Below are 24,089 nucleotides of genomic sequence, written 5' to 3' on the forward strand. Positions count from 1 at the left end.
AATTCTAGGGTGGTTCCTATTATCATTAAAATCAAAGATCTAACTTTTTTGATTGAATAAATTAAGGTATACATTCTTCGGCAAAGTAATTGCATACGCCCTTTCAAATGCTGCAAAAAACTTTTTTTTTGTTTGCCCCAACCAGAGATATTAACATTTGAAAAGTGCATATTTTTAGCATAGACAAACAGACATAACACTCGAAAGTTGTTCATCGAACAAGCATTTAACGGACAATTTAAAAGTATCGTAGTTGGTAGTACCGCCACCTGTGGCGCGCATAGTCAATTCCCTTGCGTTTGACGTTTACACACTACCACCATCTGTTCAGCGTAGTGCCCACCACAGTGTACTCAACAGATGGCGGTAATGTTTTAGCGACGATGTTTTACAGTGAGAAATATACAATGTGTTATGTCTGTTTGTCTGTGTTTTTAGTATACAAACGTCAATAACTCTTTATCGGCGAAAGATATTGACAAGCTTTGTGCGCCTTCTTAAGATCTAAAAGTTATTTGAAGACTCCTTTGCTGAGAAATTCGAAATAAGAAAAATAGAGCAAAAAAACTGTTTTTTTAAGAGCCACCCTTACTCAATTCAAGAAAATAGCTCTAAATCGGTCAATTTAAGAGATACAAAAAAGTTATTTTCAACAAAGTTGCTTGAAATTAGCTCAGCTATAATTTTGCCGAAGAATGTATACCTTATATTATTCAAACAAAAAAGTTAGATTTTTGATTTTAATGATAATAGGAACCACCCTAGAATTCATTGTCATAAAAATGAGGGCCTAACTATAAGGAACAACTTTGTAGAAGAGACTTTTAGTCTAAAGTTCCAATTTCAGGCTCAAAACATATCATTCCACCTAAATCTGCATTCTGGACCACTGTGCAGTGTACTTTCCACCAGATTATGCTTGTAAGACTTCTTATGAAATATTCTTCCAAATAGTCGAAGAAATAGTATCTCATTTTCTTCCTGAATTTAAAACTCATACCTATGGCGATTTCAATCAACGGAATGCTGATTTCATTCTTGATTCAGAAAATGAGAGTATTTTCCTCCAGTCGTTGGTGAAAATGAGACATTGCAGTTTATTTTTGAGCAAATTGCTTTCTTAGGCCTAAACCAAATAAATCATGTAAAAAATCAGCAGAACTGCTTCCTGGATTCTTTACTAACAAATACGCATGAAGATGTCCTGTGTAAGTGAATCTGTTTCTCCATTATGGAAAAATGAAGTGTTTAACGCAGCAATCGAATATTCTATATTGTATATTATATCCGATGCAAAATCAACCGTTATATGCGTGAACGAAGATACACAATGAAGTGTCTGTTTGTATGTGGCAAAGCGTTCGCTAGACTTGACATTCCAATGTTGATTTTTAAATTAGTAAAAATTGGGAATTGAGATGCAACTCCTCACCTTGATTAAGTAATATTTAACGGACGGTCAGCGAATTGTAAGATTCAGCGAGAAATAATCTAACCCAATTCAAGTCACGTCAGGAGTTCCACAGGGCTCGCAATTGGGGCCTCTTCTTTTCATTACGTTATCTCTCTTATTTTGAAAAATCTCAGAATGCTTATTTATGCTGATGACATGAAACTATTTTTAGAGATAAGAAATGATCATGATATGAATACGTTTCAGAATGAAGTTCATGTTTTTTTATACGTGGTGTTGTAAAAGTTTGTTGGAACTAAATGTTAAAAAATGTAATCTTATAACTTACAGAAAACTAATAAAACCACATATTCGTATTACATTAGGTAATCAAATTGTTGAAAGTTGTGATAAAATAAGAGATTTAGGAGTTATTCTTGATTCTAAATTAACATTTGTGGATCATTATAACACAATAATTCATAGAGCAGACAATATGCTTAATTTTAATAAAGCGGTTAGGTTTCCACTTTAAAGATCCTTACACAATTAAAACACTTTATGTTGCCTATGTGAGGTCAATATTAGAATATTGCAGTGTTGTTTGGTCACCTTATATGAAAAGGCATGAAGAACGAATAGAGTCAATCCAAAGGTAATTTTTATTATATGCACTACGTAAATTGGGATGGACAGAATTTCCTCTCCGATCTTATGAAGCTCGTTGCTTGTTAATCAACATTCAGTCATTGAAAGAGCGTCGAGATTATGCTATGGTCTCTTCCGTGACCAATATTGCTTCGCAGCGCATTGACTCAGCTTATTTATTATCAAGACTTAATTTTTATGTACCTTCTCGTCAATTGCGTAATCGACATTTGTTTGCGGTAGATCGTCACCGCACTAACTACGTGTAATATGGACCGATAAATCGGATGATGTCTGTTTATATTCTACACTGTGAAATGATAGACCTAAATATGCCGCCCCTAAAACTGAAAAAATATTTCCAAGCAATGCGAAATCATAGATCATAAGTTATAATGTTATTATATAGCCTACGTTTTTTTTGTTTACCACACACGGCCGTGAAGTCTCTGCTATCTCAGTTGCAGTTTCAGGATTGATCAGTCAAATTTTCGGCTAACAACAATAACGACGAATCTTTTGTGTGCACTCTGCAGTGAACTTGAACAATCGTTCTATTTACGGCGATTGTCTGATGCACGCGGTGAATCAACCGTTTTGTTTTCGTTCGTTCTCTCGTCGTCATGCAGCCCCATAGGTATTAATTTCCAGTTTATTTGCCACCGAAAGCTACAATACGAAGAACCTAGTAATTCAACTACAATGAGGATGAGTCATGTCATCGTCGTCGTCGTCGTCTTCGGTCGCGATGAGTGACTGATAGCGCGTGTGTAATCAGCGAGGTTTGTACGATGTACAAGCGGCAGCCGGGCAAAATATTGCAAATATAATCATAGCCCTCGGTGCAAGATAACTTCCTTCTATAACGTCCAAGTTCGGTGCAAGTACATTAATAATATAAGCGTACATTGAGTTTCGATAAGTAAAGACGCTTGCGGTCAGTTAGGTTTGATGGGCGTGTATGAAAAATGATTTTTTAAGCTTTCCGTACGTAGCTTGGGTGCTAGAGAGGCGGATGGGTTCAGTAGTAGCTGATAACGCGAACTGCCGCAACCGGTACGAGATGTGCTGCACTGCTTGGTTAACGGCTTAGTGTAAGTCGTATCGTCGGTCAGGGTTGTCACGGTGCGCAGGGTGTCTGCCTTCGGTTTGTATTCGTAAGTAGCGGTGGGAAAATATAGAATGCTGTAGCAGAGCTGTTATACCGGTAAAATCTATCAGTGTTGATACGGCTGCTCACCAACGACGACGACGACGACGATATCCATATGACATCGTCGTGTGTTGCATAATCGAAAGTAAAAAGACGCGTGCGCGAGAATTGCAGGCATTTCCACAGTGTAATAGCTTCCCTTTTTGCTGCACCGTCCGTCACCCACCCTGTCCAAACGGACAGGACACATCGCATGACCATTTCTTCCGTCGAAGTGAAATAGGTCTGTTGTGGAAAGTGTGGAAGAAAGTGAAATACGTGTTTGGCCACTAGCTGCCGTGAATCAACTTTGAAGTTGTTTGCAGTATTACTTTATTACTCTTGAAGGACAACTGGCCGGCTTTTGTAGGTTAGCAGGGTAGCCCGGTGGATCAGGTGTCAAGTTTAAAAAGTTACCCTGACAGTGATTTGTGATCGCATGCCATACGCAACGATGTAAGGCACACATCGAATCAGCTGTTCATATCTTATGTGAAGGTAATGGAGTGTGCGTAGCTCTACAGTTTTTGGTGCAGTGCTATCGGTGTTCATGTAGAGTTTTATCGCAGTTCCGCTTAATTTTCGTTTGAATCAAATAGAAAAAGAAGACGAAACTGATAACTTCTGCGGCATTACAGTGCTGGTAGAATTTGCTAAAATTAGCTACACTATCAGTCCTATCGCTTTGACAAGCTGAGCTATTGCATTACTATCTTGCTTGTGTGGAGGAAGTATGCATAATCGAGTATAATTTACGAAACAAATGCAGTATGGTTCACTGCAACCGGTTTGTTTTCTGTTTTGCATTTATTGTCTTTGTTAAACACGATAATAACGCTTTGTTGCAATCATCGGCCTGTAGTTAATTTTGCATAATTATCAGATGGTCAAGGTATAAGAGCTCCAAAGAGCTTACACAAGTGAAACAAGTGAATTTGAAACATCTTGAACCCTAGTTTATCTTGCCACTTGGAGTGAGACCTTAAAATGGCTTTAATCATGGCATCGAAGTGAATTGGGTCTCCTGTATGTATGACCAGTAAAAACGCAATTAACAACAGAGTGAAGGCGCTCAAAAAGCAAAGAACAAAATAATTAAAAGATCCAGAATCTATCCCGTTGAAGGCATGAAGCTCTTTTTAAAAAAATGTATGTATGTACATCTAAAGAAAATTTTATGAATGAGTGCAAAATTACGATATAAGTTTATGTTTGTATAGTTCAATTCTGCAAAGATCAAATGAAAAGAAACCAGCTTCCATAGATCAAAGGTCTAGATCCGTAATTCGATAGAAATTGATTAATTCCGGAAATATACTGAATTTGCCGTAGAAATAGCATCACTTAAGATGTTCCGCTTTGTCCAACTGAATTGCTGATGTATTCTTAGATTAATGAGTTCGCCATCGCAAACCTTTCCATATCTAGAATCAACCAACTCAGCACCAACGCCACATTGCGCGTACATATGTTGTATTACAGATATTTGTGTGAATTGTATTGACACAATTGTGTGGTTTTCCAATGCGCAACGCTTCACCGGCAACGGTGGATAAGTAACTACTAGTAAAACAACGTTGTTTTCGCATACCCAAGTGTAAATTTGATAAGAATTTTTCATCTAGGAGCATTTTCGGTTCGTGTATTACTCGTTGTACGATACGACCTTGCAGGCAAAAAAACATTCTTCGTTTCGTTTATTTATCGATAAGAAGCTGTTATGCATACAGTTAGCGCCAAGGCACGTGTCACGAGTGTGACTATAGCTACAAAGGGTGTACTCCATTTAATCTAATCCAAAAAATGTGTGACGTGCTCGAGAACTGTTACGTTTAACTAGTCGTACCTTTTGGGAGAGTCAATTAAACTAGTTAAACGTAACAGTCCCGAACACACCGCACCTTTTGCACAGCTCGATGAAATTTGATCCATCTTATTGTGTGTATCTATCCGCCATTGGTTTTCATCTACCTTTCCCGTATCCTGCTGGAAAGTTTGTCGCCAAGCAGTCTACAGCAAAATAAATGGTATCACACGCGATGCAACCCAGTTAAACACTGCATGTTTCCATCATTTTGCGGCTAAACTGTAACTAGGTAGCCATGTACCGTATAATTAGATGCACACTATTGGGGCAGCTACATTGAATTGTTATTGTGCAACCGTTAAAGTGCGTTATTTGCACTAATACGCTGGAATGATTTTATGTATCGCCCCTTTGCCAGTATTATCTTATCGTTAGCGACTCGATTAGAAAACTTGCATCGTGCAAGTCCTTCTTCAAATAATGTCAATAAATATCTACTATCTGTTTGATCTTGCTTATCACTGCTGATATCTCCGCTGTAATTACCATTACCTGTATAAACCTTCGAGTATGAAAAAAAAAAGAACAAACACTTTAATGAAGTATTCTTTTCCCGCAGGTGATCACGGGGTACCAGTCGAACTAGTACTTTGAAACAAGGAGAACGACGCGAAAACCAGCAACGGAACCAAGCCAGGCGCCATGCCTCATCGGAACCTGTCGAGTGCGCAACGTAGTCTGGCCAGTTTGGCTACGTTCGAAACCTGAATTCGTCGCGTAAATTTATCGCTATCTGTAGTGTTAGTGGTGTGTGTTACATAACATTTTGATAAAGCAGTCAAAATTATTCAGAATCTGATAGTTAAAATTAGTTCATAAGTTCAAAGTGATCATTCCTTAGTAGCACGTAAAAAGCGTGGTAGAGTATCGGGAAACAAAATTGGGAGCGGCTATTGGAGCAGAGCAGAAAATGCTGAATTCCATTTCGAAGCATCTGCTTCACTGCGCGTTGCTCCTCTCGTTGCTCGTATTTTTTGAAGTTTTTTCGGGCGGAATAAAAATCAACGAGAACAGTTTTGTCTCAATCGACCCTTGGGAGGAGTATGGCACGATACCAACGATCTTGCTGTACACGCTGCGGTTCCTTACGTTCCTTACGTTGCCTCAGGTACTGTTTAACTTCTTCGGTTTGGTGTTCTACAATGCCTTCCCGGAGAAGGTAGTACTGAAAGGGTCGCCCCTATTGGCGCCTTTCATCTGCATTCGGGTCGTAACTCGAGGTGACTATGCCGACCTAGTCAAATCGAATGTCACGCGAAACATGAACACCTGTTTGGATACAGGGCTAGAGAACTTCCTAATCGAAGTCGTTACCGATAAATCGGTAAACTTACCGAAACATCGGCGGACCCGAGAGATCGTCGTTCCAAAGGATTACAAAACCAAATCGGGTGCATTGTTCAAGTCACGTGCTCTACAGTACTGTTTGGAGGATAACGTAAACGTACTTAACAACAATGATTGGGTGGTGCATTTGGACGAGGAAACACTTCTGACCGAAAACAGCGTGCGCGGAATCATCAACTTCGTACTGGATGGAAAGCACCCCTTCGGACAGGGATTGATTACCTACGCAAACGAGAACGTGGTGAACTGGCTCACGACTTTGGCCGACAGTTTCCGCGTGTCGGACGATATGGGAAAGCTGCGATTACAGTTCAAAATGTTCCACAAACCATTCTTCAGTTGGAAAGGGAGCTACGTGGTTACTCAGGTGAGTGAAACGGATTTTATAGTTGAGCTTTTCAGCCTTTCTCGTAAACATGTTTCGACTTCGACTCCCCAAAAATATGTCGGCGACTCCAAGACAATATTTCCAGACCAAATAGCGAAAAAAAAAACGAATTTCAGATTTTATCTTTTCGAATTTGATGAAACTTTGCATAATTTGCAAATCGCCTATTCCGTCCTATGAATTAGAAAACATCAAGAACCGGAAATACTAAAAGTAACCGGGAAAAACCTGGAAATTCGACGGATTCCCGAGGAAAATCAATAAACCTGAATATATGATCAATTATAGTTTATTTTTATTGTTTATGAATGAACAAGTTCGTAAAGTGCATGAAACATAGATTTTTTAAATTGTCATGATCTCTTAGTCATGCAGATTTCAACTTTATCAACTTATGTGTTACTTTTCCAAATGGTTTAATATAAACCTCTTTAAATTTGACATAACATTTTGTTTTCAAATAATAACCTTAGAATTTTGGTTACAATAATCATGGAACCTTGGAATTCTCTTTGGAATTTTCTTAAAACTCTCGGAACAATTTCCTCGAAATCTTCCATAGGTTTCCATTTGTATTATGCTAAAAATTAAACTCCTTTCAAAATATTTTCAAAATTTTAATCAAAACTTTCCTCGGGAATTCCAGTATTTCAAAATAGATTGGACTAGACAGCTAAACGTTTTTTCAGGAATCTACCAGAGTCTATTTCTTTATAAATTATCCTTAGAACACCCTATAAATTATGTTAATAAGCATCTTTGCATTCTCGCCCAAATTCTCTTGGAATTATTTTTAAAATTCACTTGCTAATCTCCTCATGATCCCCATAAAATTCAACTCAGAATGACGTAGGATATCTTCTTGATGTTGTTTTCACAACTTTCATGGAATTAGTTTTAGAATTAATCATTTTGTCAAGCTTCTGCATTCATGTTCCATCAGATGTCACTGCTGTTGTTTGCGGTGAAATCTATTGGAAACTACACACAATCTGTTTTCTTATAATTGTTCACAGAGGACACTGCAGTGCAAAATATGTCTGGTACCTCTATATATGCATTTAGATTATTATTCGAAGTCCCTCCTTTTTTACACATTCTGCACACAAAATAGCTCACCCCTCACAGAATTTCCCGCCGATTTTTTTTTATGTATGGCGGGGCATAAAGTATCTTTTGTGCAGAATATGTAAAAAAGAAGGGATTTCAAATGTTAAAGTAAATCCATGTATAGAGGTACCAGACATGTTTTGTATTGTCAGGTACTCTATTTTGTAATCTGTAAAAGGGAAATCACAAATCGAGTGTCAACAAAATATATGGCATGTTGAGAGATTGAGGTTGTGAAAGCAAATTCTCTCTCTCAAATTTAATTTTTTTTGGCTCTCTGGGAACTGGTAGTAGAGCAGGTAAAACTGTATGGGGAAAAATTATTTTTATTTAATTTGAGCTTGTTTAACAATAATTTCCGGGAAAAAAACTGAGCGACAAAGTCCCTGATTCATTTCTTTAGGTTGTCGTTCACTTTTTTTTTACCTGAATATGCACCGAAAGCGAATTATTCCCATTTCTCTCAATTTCTATATGGGGATTTTTATCACTTCCTACCAGCGGAACAGCGCCATCTCTGTGGAAAATGGTCAAGCAAAATGATTAATTATCAAGGAATTCAATTAATCATGTTTTGTTGTTTTTGACATCATCCACATCCAGAGGGCCAGTCACTTTCGAATGTATGGGAATGGTAGGAAACCATTTGGAAATGCATGAACATTTTCAGTTTTTATTCATTATCGACTTTATGAGCAGTTTTAGATGCACAAAAATTGCACGAGTACATTACTATGGTGATAAGGTAAACACTCGTTTATTTGTTTCCTTCTGTGAAAGCATGTTAAGTCACAAATCGTGGATTTTCTGATATTCTCCATACTGCAAAAATGATTTTCCTACCACTGAAGGGGCGACATCTCTCGGATCGTCAGTATAGCTACTACTCAAATCATATAATTAATTCTTCTCCCCATAAATTCCATGGAATTCATATCAGAATTCCTTGGAACGACATTATTTCAGAATTATTTGGAAATTGTGGTCAGAACTCCTTTAGGATGCTTATCAGAATTGTGTAGTTATTCTGCTGAGAATTTCTCTTGAATTAACTTTTTAATGCCTTTTAAATTCTCAAAAAAAATCCATAGGAATTATCCTCATATTTCTAGGATATATTTTTTTTTAACCTTCTGAATCTTCTTCCAATTTGTAGAGCCTTGAAAACTTTACAGGACCAACATATTTTTTATAATCTGTGAATTTTCCAATGTTCCACATTTTGAGTATTTTTCTCTAACCCATATTTTAAAAAATCCAATTCTTTTTGCTTTATAAATCTAAGACCTTAGAGTTTTGATAAATATTTAAAAAAAAATGCAATTTAATGCTCTTAGCAAATCTTATAGCTTCAGATTTTTTAAAGATTTCTGTTAGTTCAGATTATGAAATGTTCTAACATTTTCTTACTCCAAAATCTTCAACAAATTTCACTAGATCTCATTTGTATCAAGTTAAAGATTTTTCAAACAATGTATTAATTCGATCTCTCACTCTTTACAATTTGGTTTAATGACCCATTCAGCGTAATAGCGTTCGGCCTAGAGACCCTACAAATATTGGTAAATGTAAAAATTAAATCGAGATAGGCACTAAGAAACTTAAATTTGCATCACTTTACTAAGCTTAAGACCTCTTATTGTCGCAAAGCTCGAGAATTTACTGAGCAACTGTATCATGGGATTTTTATGGTCACTAGGCCAAACGCTATTGAGCTGATGGGGTCATTAAACCGAATTTAAAAGAGTGAGAGATTGCATTTAGAAATCGTTTAAGAAATCATCAACTTGATACCTGATATATTTCTTATAATCATTCCACATTTGAAGATCACTTCCAGTTGACTTCGGTGGGCTGACATTCATAATTATTATTAGCTAGTCCATAATTTTGGGATGCCTTTAAAATGGATGTGTAATGGATCCAAACATTTTTTTTAATTCGTTTATTTTTCCAGGCTCATTTGCTGTAGCTTTGCGGAGCCGATATTCATTGTTTAGATTACAAAATTAATTAAAACTAACATTAGTAAAGCGGGGGTTGATTACTCGCGGCTATCTCGAGGTTAGGGGTAACAAATTGTAACAAATGGATGAGATTGTGAACACAAGGTTTGAAGAGCAATGTGCTCTTGATCTCGAACTAATCGACACTCTGATGAAAAAGACAAACATGGGGGTACACCGATGGGCAGCTAACAACTTGGGAGAACACAAGATGACACTAACTACTAAATCCTCAAATCTATCCGTTTTAAAAACACATAAATTAAGTTCAAATAGCCGAGATCTCGGCTCGCCAAGACATCTCTAACGGGTATCGCGGGTTGTTTTCCTCGGGCCCTGAGGGATGTGGATAACTCAAATCTGGCAACACGGTGTAGGGTACATGACCAAACAACATGCTCGATATCGTGATAACCACTTCCACACGCACATAAATTGCTGCCTGAGAGCCCAATTCGATAGAAGTGCGAGTCTAACGAACAGTGATTGAAACATAAGCCTTGACATAACGCGTATAAAGTCACGGCTCATGTCCAACCGTTTGAACCATGGTTTGTTCGACACCTGTGGGAGAATAGAATGTAACCATCTTCCCAAATCACCATCATTCCATTTTTGTTGCCAACTGATGAGGACTTGCTGACGAGTAATGCAGAAAAATTCGATGAAGGCGATTTGTCGCTCAAAAATATCGCCTTCCATATCGCCCACCTTAGCCAACGAGTCCGCTTTCTCATTACCCGGAATTGAGCAATGAGATGGAACCCAAGCTAAGGTGATAGTATAGGAGCAGATCAAAATTGTAAAGAGTAAAGATCAATGGTTTATTTTATAACATTCGAGCCATTTTGTTGAATATAGTTTCATTTGTACCTTTTTACCTTTGAAGTTTTGCTATTGAAGATAATTTACCCACAAATATCATGGCAAAATTGCACATAGTCACGATTAAAATAAAATTATGAAATACAGTCAACTCTCCACAACTCGATGTCCACTATCGATATCGAGTTATAGAACCATAGTTAAAATTAATTTTGTATGGAATTGTTATTCTATAACTCGATAATCCCTTGAATATCGAGTTGTAGAGAGTTCACCATACTTTCGTTTTATACTGAATATTGTAAATCGGGATTTATAATGATTTGAACCGGGAAATCCGGGAAAAGAAAAGGAAAAGAAAAAGGAGAAGGACAATATTTTTTATTTGAAATATACAATATAGAAATGCAGAACGGCGGCGCGGTGGTCACTACCTGAGTCTTGTCACTATTATCAAGTTTTAAAAAAGTAACAAGGACTAAAATGTGATCCTTTGATTACTGGAAAATCCTGATTCCCTAGTTTGAAGTTGTCACGACTAGGGTTGGGTGGTAGATCTTATACCAGTAACGCACCACAAAAAGGTGATCTCCCAACGTTACTGGTTTGAAAAGATAAAAATGTACAAAATGGAACGAACTCACCAAGTTTAGCCAATTGAACCTGAAGGCTGACTGACATGTGTTGATGTAGAAGTCCAAATTGTAAACGAAGCTTGACGAAGATCAACATGAACTAGTCCGGTTTATGGTAGTTGCGCGGAATGTCTTCCTTCGATCTGAGATAAACAAATGTTCGGATGTATGTAGTCAATTTTTGATGTGCATTGGCAAGCCTTTTCGTGGCCAAAAGTCAGGTTCAACGCTGCGACTCAACGAATGATGGAACTTATGATGGGACTATGTAAAACTTCTATCGATACTATGTAAAACTTCTATCGATACTATGCAAAACTTCGATACTATGTAAAACTTCTATCGGCATGAAGTGTTGGGGGGGGGGAGTCTTGTGTAAATTTGCGCTTCTCAGTTACCGAAGTTGTAAGTAATGTTATATAATGTTTATATAAGCTAATAAATATATTATTATAGCTTTGTAGCTGACTCAAAGACATCAAAACTATGTCTTATCTGCTGAAAGAGTCGGTCCTATGGCTTTCGCCAGCACCTCTCCGCAATAGGAACAGCTTCTCAGCGGAAAATAATAGGGACCTAGAATGAGCAACTAGAAATTGTCACCCAAAATTGGCCAGATCAGCAACCAATTATAGATAAAAAAAAACTCCACGAAAAAAAAAAACAATCGTCAGGTTCGAACACACGCACAGGCAACTACCGCAGAAGAACTCTAAGAGAGTTATAACTCTAAGTCAATTGTGTGACTTCAGAGTAATTTTTGTATGCAGCTCTGTAAAAAAAAATCCATGACTATTGTGATGAGTTTTCGAGAATCCGTGAAGAGTTCAAAGATAATCCTGATCAAAATTTTCTGAGGTTAATTACATGGGAATTCTAAGGAGATTTCAAGCAAATTTTTAGATAAAAATAGAAGGAATATCCAGTGAATTCTAAGAAATAGTTTAAACCATATTTTTGGACTGTTAAAAATAAATGTTCAAGGGAGTCCCATAGAGATTCTCAAATTTATTTAAAAAAAATATGAAAAGAACTCATTAATGGGAAATTATTCTAAAGGAAATTTTTGAGAATAATCAATTAAAATCTTGTATATTGTTGAGGGAATTTTCATAGACAAACACAAACGCGGAACAAAATTCAAGATCCAGGAAAAATCATGCTGAGCAGTTCAAGGTAAAACAGCGGAAAAATAATCATATTTTAGATTTTACCCTTCAGAATTTAATGAAACTTCCAATAGGTACTTGTTAGCTAAGGGCAATGAACCAAGTTTATGAAATTCGGTTATTTAGAAACACATCTAATTTTTCAAAATGGCGTATTATTTTTCAATGAATCAGAACGAAAACGGCTCATCTAATCCAAATGACGACTGAGGAAATATAGAAATCTGGATTGCCTTCCAGAAAAAAAAAAACGAAAAAACAACTGTTATCATCACCTTCAGTATCAGAAAGGAGATTATAAGATGTTTAAACTTGGATAAAACTTAGTATTTTTGATAAGCTTTCAATTATCAACAATGCAATCAGTTTTCTGAAATGGCAAAAATCGTAGGTGATAGTAAAATGTTTAAGATTTTTTTTCCACGCAATATTTATGTGATTTGTGCATTGAAAACAAACTTTATATCACACGTCACTTCGATTAGATAAGTCGTTTTTGTGATATGATTCACTGATAAATATCGGAAACGCCATTTAAAAAAATAGGGGTGATTCAAAATGCCCAGGTTATTGTACAAACTTAATCCATTGCTCCTAGTGAACAATTTTGCGAAGTTTCATGGAATTCAAAAAGGGAAAAACAGCGGCACCGGTGATGTATGATTGCCTCTCACGCCAAAGCGCCTGCACTGAAAATGTATTTTCGTTATTTTTCTGAAGACCGTTTCGTAAAAATGAATATCGTACAATAAAACACATCTTGCTGATATTACGCTATATTCGTATAATATACCAATTCAACTTCGTACAATCAAACCAACAACTGCGCTTCTTGGCTCCTTAAGTGCTGATTGTGTGTTGGAGATGGGATACTTTTTTTCTTGAAATATTGTCGGTTTGACCAAAACATGCAAGCTACCACAATAAATCAAATTACTGGTCGTGGTGGTTTTATGTCAGAGAAAAAAAATACATGCAAGCAGCAGAAAAAGCAAACGAAATCGAACTACCGTTCCATGAGTGCTTCTTATTTGCCTTTAGCCTTATCATTTCTCGTAGCACAGATAGCGCGATGGATAAAGCACAGATCTAACTATCGCAAGGTTCATAATTCGAGTCCGGTCTGAAGCCTATTTTTAAATTTTTTGTCATGTTTTCTTCCTTCCAATGATGAAGTTTTTTTTTTTTTTTTTGCTTTATTATAGAGACCTTTCAGCCTGTAGCTGGTTCGTCTCTTTGAAGGATTGGGGCTCCTGAGGGGGTCCCGGATAGAGAAAATAAATAAATTAAATAGTGTTTGTTACAGAGTTTAAGTATCTCAGAGTTCTGTGTCGATTGTTTTAACAGTAAGGAAGGTGAACGAAGTTGTGGTTAATTTCCGAGAGAGAGGGTCAATGTCCGTAGCCTGCGGGGTTGTCATCGTTTTTCTTCCGTTTGACATGTCATTTAGAGAGCTGGTGTTGTCCAAGTGCCGTCGTTCGTCCGTTGTCGTGTCATTGTTCGTTGCGGGGTTCTACGTATATTGATAATAGCCTGTGTCTTTAAGGAAGTCAAGAAGTGATCTTTCCCTGTCTGGGTCATTGGATAGTGCTTCTCTGATGCTAAGACCGATACCGTATTGGTCTCGTAGGTTTTGATGTGCAGGGCAATTTATTATGAGATGCTCAACTGACATTTTGGTTGAGCACCCCATACATTGCTTGTGGAATCCTTCACGGGATCCGAGATCGTGTGAGAATCTGGTGTAGCCGCAGCGTAATCTGGACAGTACTCTCTGGTCCTTCCAGTTTTTGGTGTCGGACCAGCATTTCGAATCTCCTTTTATTTTGCGTAAGAAAGGGTCTCGGGTATTAGCCCATTCCTTGTCCCATGCCGAAGCGATGATCGTTTTGATCCAGATTTTTAAATCCGCTGCAGGGACTTCCGGTTCCACTGGGGTTTTCGATCTGCCGATCGCTGCCAGTTTGTCCGCAGCCTCGTTTCCACTGATATTGCAGTGGCTGGGAACCCAGACATATACGGTGTTGCTGTTGGAAGCCATTTTGATTGCTTGCACTACCGGGTGTCGGTTCTTCGAACTCTCAAGGGCCTTCAGCACACTGGCCGAATCGGTAATGATGGCCTTCCAGACAGCTGCCTCAGCTGAGAAGATCGATGTAGGCTTAGGAAGGCCTCTGCTGGTATCTAGGTTGGGGCCGAATACGCCATAGCCGACTTCGCTCGCTGTTTTTGAACCATCCGTATAACTGAGCTCGTATCCATTCAGCGTTGTTCTAATGAGCTCGTTGAAGCGCGGGACCACAGTGTGGGGGTTCAGATTTTCTTTGGTTGGTTTATTTAATGCCCATATGATCTTAGGTGGAGAGTGGTCCCACGCTTCGTCTCCGACCCAGTGGACCCTGGACACTGGGGAGAGGTTCTGGTCGGTGAAACCTTGAAGGAGCTTGTTTGCCTCTTTGAGGAAGAACACTCCCTCGTCATCACCGGTCGTCTTCTTCAGGAAACTAGTGGCTTTGGAACATACGGCTTTTGCGAATATGTATCGAAAGGGGAGGATTCCAGCCTCGACACACGTGGATGCTGCGGGAGTGCAAGGAAGAAGACCGGACACACGGCGGATGCATCGGTTGAAAGTTGGTGCGAGTTTATCGGTTACATTATCGAAATTTCTACACAGTAGCTCGGCACCGTAGAGCAGTTTGCTACAAATGAGTGCCTTCGTGATACGCAGCCCAACGTCACGGTTGTTGTTGGTGTGCTTGCTGGCGATAATTCGTAACAGGTTCAATCGACTTTCGCATAGCTTTTTTATCCGGTCGCAGTGAAACTGAAAACTCAGATGACGGTCTAGATATACTCCGAGAACGTGGATCGTGGCCTCGAAAGGTATTTCTTCTCCGTCGATTTTGGGGGGATTCTTTTCGGCGCGGTGTTTTTCTAGGCATAGGTGGGAGAATTGACTCTTGGATGGCGATAGTTCGAATCCGACGGATGATGCCCAAGCATGCACTGCTTCGATAGCGCTTTGAAGTTTCCTGCGGATCAGGGTGGGTCTATGCCCTGTTGTGAGAATGACGATGTCATTCGCAAACACAAAAATTAAGACACCTTTTGGTAAGCATTCGAAGACTCCGTTCATGGCGATGAGGAAGAGGGTTACCGCCAGCACGGAGCCTTGGGGAACGCCGGTTTCCTCCGGAAAAGAGTTTGATTTTGCATTTCCGATGCACACCTGGAAAGTTCTGCTCGTGAGGAAGTTGCGAATGAAGGCAAAGGTGTTACCGCCGATGCCCCAGCTGGCCAGTGTTGTTAAAACCCCCGGAGTCCAAGTGCGGTTGTACGCCTTCGAAAGGTCCAGCGTGGCCAAGTCCATGTGGAGGCCATTTTCGAGGGCGTCATCCAGAACTTGTCGGAGAGTGGCGAAATAAGTACTTGTGCCACATCCTTGGCGAAAAGCATGTTGGCCGTGGGAGGAGGTCGTTGTCCCGGATGAATTGCGTTAGTATTCGATTGACCATCCGTTCCATGACCTTGCTGCAGCAGCTGGTCAGGGATATGGGACGATATCCACTCGGTTCCGTTCGCACGGAGTCCTTCTTAGGAATAGGGATAACAAGACTATGTCGCCACTGAGCGGGGAAGGTTCGGTCTGTCCAAATTCGGTTGTAGTTTTTCAGCAGGATCCTTCTGATGATGAAGTTATTTTTACCCATCATCACTAACACACTCCACATTTTTCGGTTTCCACAACCAACACTTGTGGCCCGCTGGTTGGGTGTAGCGATAGCGAGTGTGACAGTTCTAACGAAACTAGCTTCATACAATGTACAAATCAATCTCGTTGCAGAAAACAACGAATAAATAGAAACGAGTTCAGCGATGAGTAAATTTTCCTCATGTTTTCCCAGGTTTTTCCAGGATTTTCCAGGGAAAAATTCCCGAATTTGAGAAAAGTAAAGATTGGATTCACTCAGTCTATTGGTACTACTCCGAGACTGAATAAAATTTTCGTCAATTTCCTCATTTTCCGGCAGATTTTTTAGGTTTTCCACAGGAAACCGTGAGACAAATTTTACTCATCGCTGAGTTCCTGCACATTTGGCGATTATGAGTGAACTAAACTCAAATTTGAGTCGTTCTCATTCGCCGTGTAGAACAAATGAGCGATTTCGTTGTATAAACGAAATTTTATTTTCAGTGTGGGTTCAATCCCAGTCGGCGCTGCCGGGACTGAGGCATAAAAGATCTGATCACGCCTTCCTTCTGAAGTAAAGGCTTTGGTCTCTGGTCCATGAGTTTATGGGTCTATAGGAAGGGTCCAGGTGTTGGAGCATTGGTACTCAGTACGGAAAACAAGATCGACGGAAAACAAATCAAGGAAAAAAAAGAGGGAAAAGTAAAATCGATTCGTCAGTTGGCGTGGAATTGCTCTGCTATCTCGACCTTAAATGAACTATTCATTTTGAAAAGAAGTGCTAGATTTATTACAGGCCACCCCTCCAGTTTGATTCATAGCCGTTCCAAGTAAACTTACAAAAATGACAAACCATACTGTGGGGTGACCCCAAACTTTTGATCGATGACTTGAATAACTAATTTATTAACTTAAAGCATAGGAGAAATGCAGGTAATGTCGGCCTAAGTGTCCCTAATTTGGGCCCATACATAAATTCAGCAATCGACTTAATTTTCAATAGCATCAAAAATATCCATTAGTAACGTCCCAATCTAGATAAAATTGATAAATAGCAGATTTTTAGCGAGGGCCCAATCTTAGATGCATAGGCCAACATTAGAGACATTTCCCCTATTTTACATTTTTCAACCAAACTTTCACAAACGTATCTCGATGGGTATAGAATAAGGGTTCTACTACCATTTCATTTCAACATTATGCCGAGACAAAAAAAAAAACCATTACATCGCCTGCATAAACAATTTCTAACATTCGTTGCGATGTTCATGAACAGAGGATGATAGAAAACGGAACTAACATTCATTGTAATAGATTTTTGGTTTGCGTGTATGAGTCATTCCAGCTCAAGTGGGTACAGAATTTAAAAAAGTTGTGGTCGATGTCACCGATTTGAGCCAAACTTGGCCAAAACGCTTATTTTGGCATTCTGTACAAACGTCTTTTTTGATTTTGTTCTAAAGTGCCTAGATCGTTCTGGACTACAACCCTGGATTTTCGAGATTTTAAAAAATTTCAACTTTCAGAAGAGATTACTCCACAACCAAATAAGCTATTCGTGATCTTAGAACGTCAATTTGAAGGATTTTTAATGTTAATTCTTATAGGTTTTTTTTTTCCTTGATTTGTTTTCCGTCGATCTTGTTTTCCGTGCTGAGCACCAATGCTACCGACGCCAGGGAGGCAGCTCCCACACCTGGACCCTACCTATCGACCCATCAACTCATGAACCGGGGACCAACGGCTTTACTTCTTATCCGAAGGAAGGCGTGATCAGAGATGTTATGCCTCAGAACATCCCGGCGGCGCCGACTGGGATTGAACCCAGGCCTGCTTTTGTTTTTAAATATTCATAGTAATGCGTTCTTACAGATTTTGTTTTGCAGTTTTTAAACTTATGATTGATTCGTTAACGTCGAAATTATTAATATATTTGATGTTTGTCAACAGGGTGGCCAGCAAACCGGGAAAACCGGGAATACCGGGAAATATCCGGGAATTTGAAAAGTAACCGGGAAAACCGGGAAAAACCCGGGAATTCGACGAGATAACCGGGAAAAATAAATTAACCATACCATAGGTACAATTTTTTACACCAGAATTCCAGAATAAACCATTGAAACAGAGTGATCCTTTACCAAATAAATGTCTTGCTCTATTTGCTGCATAATTTTCTTCAATTGAGAATTTAATCACTCAGCAATATTGCAAATTGATTTGTGTCGTTTCAATCTCAGATGTAAAGTGCATGGTCCTTAAAAGAAAATATTTAAGATGCTGGACTTTGGAAACAAATATTTGTAAAAACTGAAAATGAATTATTCTTTTCCGGGGTTTTAATTTTTCGTAGTTCAGAATTCTAATTGTATGAATTCCAGAATAAACTTGGAATTCTGCTTTGAATTATCATGGAATTCTTCTGAAATTAACCAGAAAACACTCCGTGTAATAATAACCGTTGAATTATTTTGGAATTTACTTGAAACCTCTTCTAAGAATTTAATTGGAATCCTTGGTAGAATTCCCTTGAACCTATTTGGAGACATTGATTCCTTTAAAAATCATAAAAAAAATCTATTAACTCTATTCAAAGCAGCAGAAATATTTCTAAATTTTATTTAGAAACGCTTTGGAGTATTTTAAAGAATTTCTTTCTAATTATCAGCAAATCAGCAAATGCTTTGCAATCAATTTTGTTGGAGCTCTTTGATGAATTTTTCGCACTAGGGTTGAAATTATTGCCAGAACTCAGTTTCTTGTTGACTTTTGATCATAATTCTCTTGGAATTCTTCTTTAAATTCATCTGTCATTTTCCTTACGATTTAAAGTTTTGTTTTTTACAACTTCTTGTGAAATTTTCTAAATTTATTGAAAAATTTAATTTCGAACTTGCATTCTTCTCTACAGAAATCCCTCCAAATTCATCTAACAATTTCTAAGGACTCTAGTTCTGGACTTCTGCTAAGAACTTCTCATTCGAAAACTGTGTGAGAATGCTTCTCAATATAGGTTCGAAATCAACACTTTGAATTCTTTTAAATTTTACTAAAAAATCCAAGTTTTTTTCGTAAGATTCTATAGATTGTTCTGTAATTTGATTTAACCCCTTAAATGCTCCCAAGACAGTTATGACTCCACGACTCATAAGTATTTTTTTTTTCAAATCTGTGATCTTGAAATTGTTTCAAAATCTCACATTTTAATTATTTTTCTCCAAATCTTGCATCACGAAGATTGTTATTATAACAAATTTTGAAAAAAAAAGTTCTAGTTTCAGACTCTTTCACAAATTTCAAACCCCAGAATCTTGGGAATCTCCATAAATCAAATTTTTTTTATCCTTTCAGTAAATTCCTTCCAGCTTTTTGTTGAATATTAACAACCGGGAAATTTTTAAGATTTAAACCGGGGAAAACCGGGAAAAAACCGGGAATTTCAAAATGAAAATTCGCTGGCCACCCTGGTTTGTGCTCAATGTGATGAAAATACGCACTTATGCCCAAGCAGTTTTCTACCATATCAGTGCCAACATTTCAAAGGGGCGTAATTGCATTTGTAAACAATAGCTTTAGCCGTCGATTTCTTGCGGATAAAAGCTCACTCATAAAAAATAATAACACCAACAGGTAGAGGAATGTTTCCTCTACCAGTTAGCATTGTTATTTTGGAGGGGTTTACTTTAAGTTGTGAGAAATCGACAGCTAAAGCCATTGTTTACAAAAGCAATTACGCCCATTTGAAATGTTGGCACTGATATATTGTGTAACAACAATCGCAATAATGACATTTGCTCGGGTGCCAATTTGCCACCTATCCAGCATGATTTTGAATCGTAACCACACCTTTACTGACTAGGTTAAAGGCCGGCGCACAATGCATTCGTTTTCGGGTTTTTTGACAGATAATGCATGAGCTAACTGTCAAAAAACCTGAAAACGTATCCATTGTGCGCCGGCCTTAACACGCCTATTCTGCGCGGCGTATGAGGTGAGATGACACGTTGTCACTTGTGAAGTGACAATTGTCACCTCGGGTGAGGTGACTCTCCGTGAAAATCAAATGGATAGTCACCTCAACCGAGGTGACAATTGTCACTTCACTGTCACCTCACCTCACACGCCGCGCAAAATAAGCCTAATAAGGATGTCTCTTGAATCATAGTAATTTCTTCGCAGAAGGATACGGTAGAATATTGCATTGCATTAACTTTAATATAGAACGTGAAAGTTACCCAAAAATCATAACACTCTCGTGGAAGATGATCCTTATCTTCGTAGACCAATAAGCGCCTTCCCCATTGTTCCAACATGTGTTCGAGTTGTATTAAAATGTCACATTTCGTTTCTTGTTTCCAGGTCCACGCTGAGAAGGAGGTCTCGTTCGACAACGGAATCGATGGCTCCGTCGCTGAGGATTGCTTCTTCGCGATGCGTGCCTTCGCCAAGGGATACACATTCAACTTTATCGAGGGTGAAATGTACGAAAAATCGCCGTTCACGCTACTTGATTTCCTACAGCAACGGAAACGTTGGCTCCAGGGAATCCTACTGGTGGTTCATTCGCAGACCATTCCCGTGCGGAATAAGCTACTGTTGGGCATAAGCGTCTACTCCTGGGTCACGATGCCATTGTCCACTTCGAATATGATCTTTGCTGGACTGTATCCGATTCCCTGTCCCAACGTTGTGGACTTTTTGTGTGCATTCATCGCCGGGTTCAACATTTACATGTACGTTTTCGGGGTAATCAAATCGTTTTCCCTGTACCGATTCGGAGTGGTGAAGTTTTTGGCTTGTGTTCTCGGAGCCCTGTGCACCATTCCGATAAATGTCGTCATTGAAAATGTCGCCGTCATTTGGGGACTGATTGGCAAAAAGCACAAATTTTACGTGGTGCAAAAGGACGTTCGGACGCTTGTTACGGTTTAATGCGGGAGATATTTGCATCTGTGTATCGGTTTTAGATATTGGAATTTCACATTTCCTCGATGATGGTCAGATTTAAGAACAGGTCACGCGCCAAGCTTGGCAAACTACTTCATTGCACTGTAGGCTTATAGGGACCCATAGATTATTTTTATCGTTTGCGAAGAAAATAAGATTAGCCAGTCAGTTGTTTATCATGTGTATATTTCGTAGGACTTTTATTATTTTTTCTGATCAAGGTAGGGTGAGTGAGCCAGTAGTGGAGGAACTAGGGCAATTTATCTATAAAGAAAAAATAATATACGATCGGCATACAATTTGTATGCATCAATCTATAGCTTTCAACCTCTATTTTCGCCAGAAAAATATTACATTGTCATTAAATTGCATACATTTTTCGAAGACCCGTCCTCCATTGGTTCTTATAATAATGGAACGAATTGGTTTCTAATGGATTCCACTATTATAGAAGCTAGAAGTCAAAATCTTAAGATGAATTAATTGTTTTTCGTCATTTTTGGACCAACTTAAAGTTTAAAGTATGTAAATCTACTTTGTTTTGGGAGGGTCTCCGATGAAAAATAAATGTATCTGGTTTTCCATCATTATTTCGACACAAACGCCATATCGCAACTAATTGGTACACCACTATTACTGGAACACCTACCCTAGTAGGAAAAACGCGTATTTAGACTTTAGGTATGAAAAGTCATGTTTTTTTCGGCTTATCCTCACGAAAAATGACGAATATATGTTAAAGGAACGATTGGTTTTCATTTTTTTTTTATTTTTTTTTTAAATACTGTACAGGCATCATATTCTGCACAGTTCCTTGTCCTGCACAGATTAGTCCATATAATTCGTTATTACAACTATAACATTTGCTTTTTGTGTTAAAGCAAAGTAACATTTGAAATAGGAAACATTTTTTTCAGTTTCGTATCATCTGGAACTGATCAGAGTATGGTCCGGCACGGTAAAGTTATAAATAGAGCTGGGTGGGTGAGGATATGAGAGTGAGTAAAAATCTGGAGAGATTTTCATTGTTATTTATTTTGTGTATATTTTTATAGCGATATTTTGCCGTGATAGACTTTTTACGTGTAAAGTTATTATATTTGAGAACTATGTTCTCCAACGTGTAGGATTACAATTAATGCAGATTAAGTAATCGGCATTTTCCCCGCTGGGTGTGTACAATAAGCCGGGGTTAGGTTCCCGGAAAAGTATTCACCGAAATTCTACTTCATCTTTATTAATCATTCATCGTTCACTTGAAGCACTACTCACGGCTTATTCATGTTTTTAGTCATCCTAATCGTTGCTTAACGTTCCGCCAAACAGTCACTACAGATTGCAAGTGAACAGTTCACAAAAAGAAAACTCGCATCACGGACAAATCTACTTATCTAGCAAAACAAAATGTGCGATAAATAGAGTATTTGCTGGTACATCACCAATACAGAAAGAAGAGAAAACGAGCAAACTGAACGTAGATAACTTACACACACTTAATTGAAATTGAAAGCAGATAAATAAAAAAATAAAAAAACACCTACGTCCACACACGTTGTTCATAATCTATTTAAAACTAGCGATGATGATAAAGCATAAGTATCAAAAATGAAAACAAAAGAAAAAATAATAAAAACTAAACTACATGAAATCTAGTTGATAACTGCTAATGTACCATTGATTGGAAGGAAAAAAGTAAAACTCAAACAAAGGTAGACAGAAAATTAAGATAGAAACTATTCCAATATCGGTAACGTCTTAAGCTTAAGGAATGTTTCTATACATTTTTCTATAGAAACAGCCATTTGATATAAACGGAATAAAAGTAACGAAAACCACTCTGGGGTCGTCCATGAATTATGCCACGCAAAATTTAGATCAAATTTACTTCCACCTTTTTTTTTTAGTCGAGCATATTGCTACCTAACCTAACATTATTGATTGGCTTGTAGCAGATCTGGTACCCTTTTCCGTTTTCTCTTAAAGCGTGACATAGTTTACAGCCGACTCTTCTCAAATGCAGGATAATTTGAAGAAGAAAGATAGAATAATAATACAATTGATTCTACCTGTAATTGAATTTCAGATACATATTAATAAAAAAAAAAATCAGTACGATTTAACCATACGGAATTGTGTTGCCGTTTTACTCAAATGGGACCAAAAGAAAATTTTACTTAAATCAGCTATCGTCACCAGCGGTGCCGGTGGTGTAGTGGTAAGTGTGATTGCCTCTCACCCCACAAGGCCTGGATTCAATGCTAGTCGAAAACAAGATCGACGGAAAACAAATCAAGGAAAAAGTATAAGGGTCTGTGCCTACGGGCACGAACAGAAGCTTGACGTAGGGCCGCTAGTGGACGGAACAAATGTGAAGAACATTTAGTTCTTTTAATTGATCGATCATCTATTATCTTAACTCTTTCCGTTTTTGAATTGTAGGCGTAACAAATTTGTAGTATTTTTTTTTCTAAGAGAAAGTTGATGAAGAGAATCGATCAAAATCACTTGCACCCCTACTTCCAAGTTTGGTTACAAGATTACAGCTCTGGAGCGCATTTTTTTTTTTCTTGGGGGGCGTATGGTTCTGAATATGGACAAACAGGCACAGATAAATTCTATTCCAACTCTTTACTGTAATAACCTTGTTGGCCCTGAAAACGGCCGTTTTGTTGCCAAAGTTGGATATGATTTAACCTCCGAAACCGTACAGAGTGCGTCTGTACGGGAATTTTGACGAGATCTCAGCTAACAAACATATTTTTTGCTGAATTTCCAGCAAAATAAAATGCCGAGCTGCTCGGTGGCGCCCATCTCGGCAAAAAAATCTAAGTGTGTAGACGACATCCATGTCCGCTTACGTTTAGCGTGTTC

The 24,089-nt window shown here is 38.2% G+C and overlaps 1 protein-coding gene across 4 annotated transcripts in view; it reads left to right on the forward strand.

Annotated features, from left to right (window-relative positions):
- egh (beta-1,4-mannosyltransferase egh) overlaps positions 1-23,073 on the forward strand; it is a 107,122-nt gene extending 84,049 nt beyond the window's left edge. The window contains exons 1-3 of one of the 4 annotated variants that reach the window (XM_065221041.1): positions 3,118-3,198; positions 5,660-6,814; positions 20,631-23,073. In XM_065221041.1, the coding sequence (XP_065077113.1) occupies positions 6,011-6,814; positions 20,631-21,203 (1,377 nt within the window). In that variant the 5' untranslated portion in view covers positions 3,118-3,198; positions 5,660-6,010 and the 3' untranslated portion in view covers positions 21,204-23,073. Of the gene's footprint in view, positions 1-3,117; positions 3,199-3,299; positions 3,604-3,657; positions 3,732-5,659; positions 6,815-20,630 lie in introns of those variants that run through there. The other 3 variants (XM_065221043.1, XM_065221042.1, XM_065221040.1) reach the window with 3 other exon arrangements.
- Positions 23,074-24,089: the final 1,016 nt, after the last annotated feature.

The sequence above is a fragment of the Ochlerotatus camptorhynchus genome, unplaced genomic scaffold (genome assembly GCF_037179485.1).
Source record: "Ochlerotatus camptorhynchus isolate MF236.1 unplaced genomic scaffold, CSIRO-AGI_Acam_v1.1 ptg000137l, whole genome shotgun sequence".
NCBI classification, from domain to species: Eukaryota; Metazoa; Arthropoda; class Insecta; order Diptera; family Culicidae; genus Ochlerotatus; species Ochlerotatus camptorhynchus.